The sequence below is a fragment of the Malus sylvestris genome, chromosome 10 (genome assembly GCF_916048215.2).
Source record: "Malus sylvestris chromosome 10, drMalSylv7.2, whole genome shotgun sequence".
Lineage (NCBI taxonomy): Eukaryota > Viridiplantae > Streptophyta > Magnoliopsida > Rosales > Rosaceae > Malus > Malus sylvestris.
This window is the reverse complement of record NC_062269.1, coordinates 12,886,509-12,890,559: the sequence shown is the minus strand read 5'-3', so window position 1 is coordinate 12,890,559 and position 4,051 is coordinate 12,886,509. Positions and strand designations below refer to the sequence as shown.

General features: G+C 38.4%; 1 protein-coding gene across 1 annotated transcript; it reads left to right on the top strand.

Annotated features, from left to right (window-relative positions):
• Window positions 1-420: 420 nt before the first annotated feature.
• LOC126586153 (uncharacterized) lies at window positions 421-3,803 on the top strand. The gene is made up of 8 exons (XM_050250856.1): window positions 421-730; window positions 916-1,206; window positions 1,308-1,591; window positions 1,764-1,892; window positions 2,205-2,327; window positions 2,561-2,668; window positions 3,118-3,296; window positions 3,464-3,803. The coding sequence occupies exons 1-8, from the start codon at window positions 580-582 to the stop codon at window positions 3,585-3,587; spliced, it is 1,389 nt and encodes a 462-aa protein (XP_050106813.1). The 5' UTR covers window positions 421-579; the 3' UTR covers window positions 3,588-3,803.
• The last annotated feature ends 248 nt before the right edge of the window (window positions 3,804-4,051 follow it).

Sequence of the window (4,051 nt, the reverse complement as noted above, 5' to 3'; positions counted from 1 at the left end):
TGCGGGTATGAGCATAAATGGTTATGGGTAAATAACCGCGGTTACCCGCCCGCCATAACCGTTGCCCATCCCTAGTCCCAATCAAATTGTTTTGTGTGTATTTATCTATTGTTTGACAAAAATAAAAGGGGTGTGCTATTCACACATCCCATTTTACTTCTCACACACTTCTTGATAATTTATGTCCGTTGATTTTTTTCAATTCATTCGATCTAACAGACGAAAATTAAAAAGATATGTGAAAAGTAAAATGGGGTGTGTGAATATCACACCCCAAATAAAATTACAGGGCTAGAGAAAAAAATGAAAGAGAAGAAAATGAGAACGTAAAAATTATATTTATTTAAACACCCAATAATTTTAGTGACAGGTGGGATGACATAATTGGCTGTGTGCAGAGTTTGATGACAGACGAGTAACCCTCAAATCAAATCTCAGACCATCCCTCGTTTTCAAATCGGCGCGCTGCCTTTCGCCACCCACTCTCTCCACTCTCAACTCTCCAGAACTCTACTACCATCATCCATCCCAGGCACCACCACAACCCAGTGCGATCGGACGGTGCCGGAGACTGCAGAGATGGGCCCACCGAAGAACGCCGCCCGTACGATCTCTCAGGAGGCCTTCGACGAGGTGGTGAAGGAGAACATGGAAGATCTCGGCATGGACCCCACCGAGGCCCTCGAAGACGCCATCCAAACCCTAACTCTCCAGGGCGTCGATCTCTCCGGTACTCTTCTCTCTTACACCCCCAAATCCCCCAATGCGATTCGTTTTGTAGAAAAAGTAAGAGAAAACAGAGAGATTGCTGCAATTTGTATTCCCGTATTTTCTCGGAAACCAAACAGAACCCATTTGATGAATGCAGCATTTGTTTCGTTTTGATATGTAAATTTTGGTTCTTGTGTTTGGCAGGGATCGTGACCTGCGTCCCCGGAGAGGGTAGTGTTAAAGACAATCCTGTGTTACAGTGCTTGGATAGATTGAGTCAGTTGAATTCTAGTCCAAACAGTCAAATTGGCGATGTAATTGTGGATTTACTTGATAAACTTACCGAGCTCTGTAAAGCCGAAGGTTCTGGGAATGCAGCAATAGCTTCTAGAAATGGAGGGGTTGAAATAGTTTGTTCTATATGTTCTAAGATTGAGATCGGGTGCTTACGCGCTGTCTTTTTGGCGTTGAGGGCATTGGCTTCATTGCTACATGGTATGATGGACAGTCTATCTTGCTTCTTTGGTTTCTCATGAAGTCTTTCTAAGACGTTGCATGAGTTGTGTATAATTTTCTGGATTTTTGTTGATTTGTAGATTTGCAAAGTCGAGAAGCATTTAGGGCAAGTGGTGGACCAAAGATTTTGGTGGGTATTCTAACTGATGGATTTGAGAATATTGACATAGTGAGTAGTGGTTTTTCTGTCGTTGCTGCGGCTGCAACGAGTAATGAGGTCATAAAGGAGTTATTCATGGAGTTGAAGATTGATGAGCTTATTCTGCAAGTATTGAGTGTAAAAAGGGAAGTCAGCATTGAGAGTTTGTATGATGCTATACGGGTTCTCTTAACACCTGATGATAATCGTGTTTTGGCTTCACAAGTAAGTTGAGGTTTATTGCAAAATTCCAGCAATTTAATTTTTTTGTCTCAAATGTAGAACTGTAATAAACATAAATGAATTGAGCGATAGTTGATGATTAGATATCCAGAAGCTTCTTTATGGAACCTTTTCATTCAAGTGTTTATAACATGACTGTGAATGCAAAATTCAGGTTTATGGTTATGCGCGGAACTTTGCCAAAATTGGAATTGCTGGAGCTCTGGTTGAATCAGTACGTGGGGGGCTTAGCTCATCTAGTCTTGTTTCAGCAAGCATTGCTTTAAAGGCTGTCGCTGTCAATGTAAGACTTTTGTAATCTGATGGGATACAAAATAAGAGTTGATGTTTTAATAATGACTGTTTGGCCTTCATAGTTTTAATGTTCAGTCAGTGTGAAACATTCTGACTTGTGTGTTAGACTTTGTTATAAGATCAGTTAATCAATTCATTATTTTCACCCTATATGTCCTTTTTGTTCTTTTATCGGTTTGACTTATGACTGGAAAATGTGTCTGAATGATATGGAAATTTACTAACAACTAATGTAGTATTTTGTACGCTGAATATTTTCTTGTTCTAATTCTGTTATTTATTGGTCTTCAATTTTCCACAGGATGAAATATGTACATCCATTGCCGAAAATGGTGGAATTGATGCAGTTCTCTTATGTATTGATGACAGTAGTGAACAAGGCAACAAAACTGTTGCTAAAGTTTGCTGTTCTTTGCTCTGCAAGGTCTAAATCACACTTATCATTTGCATGTGAATTGGCTTACTATTTAGCTTTTGAATCCAAAATTGAATGTTTTAAATTTCAACTCTATCTTCTAAGGTTTTATGTAGAACTCTTGAACCACAATTCGTGTGAGTAAATACATTCGTTATCATTTACTCGTGCTACTTAGAAAATTATTGGTGTTACTTTCTGGTGAAGCATTTTAGTGCCTCTTATGCATTATTGTGTTTTAGTTGGCAGGAAGTGACGCAAATAAGAATGCCATTGTTGAGAAGAAGGGTATGGATAGGCTAATGAAACTGTCATCTAGATTTTTTGATGACCCTTCTGTCCTTCAAGAGGTAAGGAACCACAATTTTTTCACATTGAATTTGCATACTTTTGAACACATTATGGGGCTGAGGTTTCTGTTCAAGGGAAATTCTCAGTTTATGTGGTAGTATCGCTAGATGTTAGCTGTATTTTTCTGAATACTTCTAACTGTTGCATTCTGTATTCATCTGATCTTTCAACTGTTGCATTTTAGGTTTTTATAGTGTCACTGTAAGTTGATTGGATGACTTTAATGATATGGCAGAGTTACATTCTTGTTAGCAAGAAAATGTTGTGTCTTTGTTTGACTTTTAATATGGAAGAATGCTGAACAAAATATTTTCAGTGATGAGATCCTTGCGAAAGCATAATGTTGAAATGATTTCCCAAACTGCTAATTCTAACTGTGATTTGCAGTTGATACAGACATTTGTTCTATTGCTCAATCTTCGCATTGATTCTTTCCGTTATGGTTCAGATTATGGCTGTTATTTCTGTACTCTCCTTAAGGTCCCCAGACAATGCAGCCATTGCCATTGAAGCTGGGGCTGGAGAACTTGCCCTCCAATCTATGCAGAAGTTCCCTGCGGCACAGCAAATGCAGAGGAATTCCTGTCTCATGATTCGGAATCTTGTCTCAAGAAACGCAGCCAACAGGCAAGTCTTTTTGTTATAAATCCATCTCACTCCCTGTTACAGTTTCTCTTCCCGTCTTTTCGTTTTCAGTGTCACATCTTTTTTCTCATATCATGCATGGCATTGTTTTTTGCTGTGGTTTTTCCATTATACCCAACTCTTGTGATATCAATTTTTTCACTTCACAGAACTATTCTGCTCAATAGCGGTATCGAGAAACACATAAGGATGGCCAAGCAAAACCATGTAAGTTGTAATGAAGCCGCTACCGATGCATTGAGGGATCTGGGACTTGACGACTACAACATGTAAACCTTCAAAGTGCATATACTCCTGTTTCTTGAACCACAATTTTGCATGCTTAGATTATCTTCCCTGTTTGCTTTAGCATTTGCATGAGCGCTACTTTAATGTATCTTTTGTGACAGTATGTTGTTACAGCCTTTTAATTGGCCCTGTTGCGGAAGATGGTACAACAGTCCGGAATCTTTATTTTTCTGAAATTCCATTTTTCCTTTTCATGTTTTAGTTTATGCTCTTAGGCTTGTGATTAAAGTAATGAACTATTAGCCAATAATTATATATACACACTGCATAGGCTTGTCAATTTCTGACACGATCCGGTATCCCGACAAGAAATTAACAGGTTTCGGGTCGATAGATAATGAATTGAGTCATTATAGGGTAATCCGATAAGCACCTGTTAAAATATGAGTCGTTCTAGCTATATACATGGGTAATCCGTTATACAATAAGAAAAATATTAATTTAATAAT

Bases quoted from the DNA above. Each gene is read 5' to 3' on its own strand.
- LOC126586153 (XM_050250856.1), top strand. From the start codon at position 580: ATGGGCCCACCGAAGAACGCCGCCCGTACGATCTCTCAGGAGGCCTTC. The intron at 1,592-1,763 runs GTAAGTTGAGGT...TGCAAAATTCAG, and splicing joins ATCGTGTTTTGGCTTCACAA to GTTTATGGTTATGCGCGGAA. The intron at 3,297-3,463 runs GCAAGTCTTTTT...TTCACTTCACAG, and splicing joins TCAAGAAACGCAGCCAACAG to AACTATTCTGCTCAATAGCG.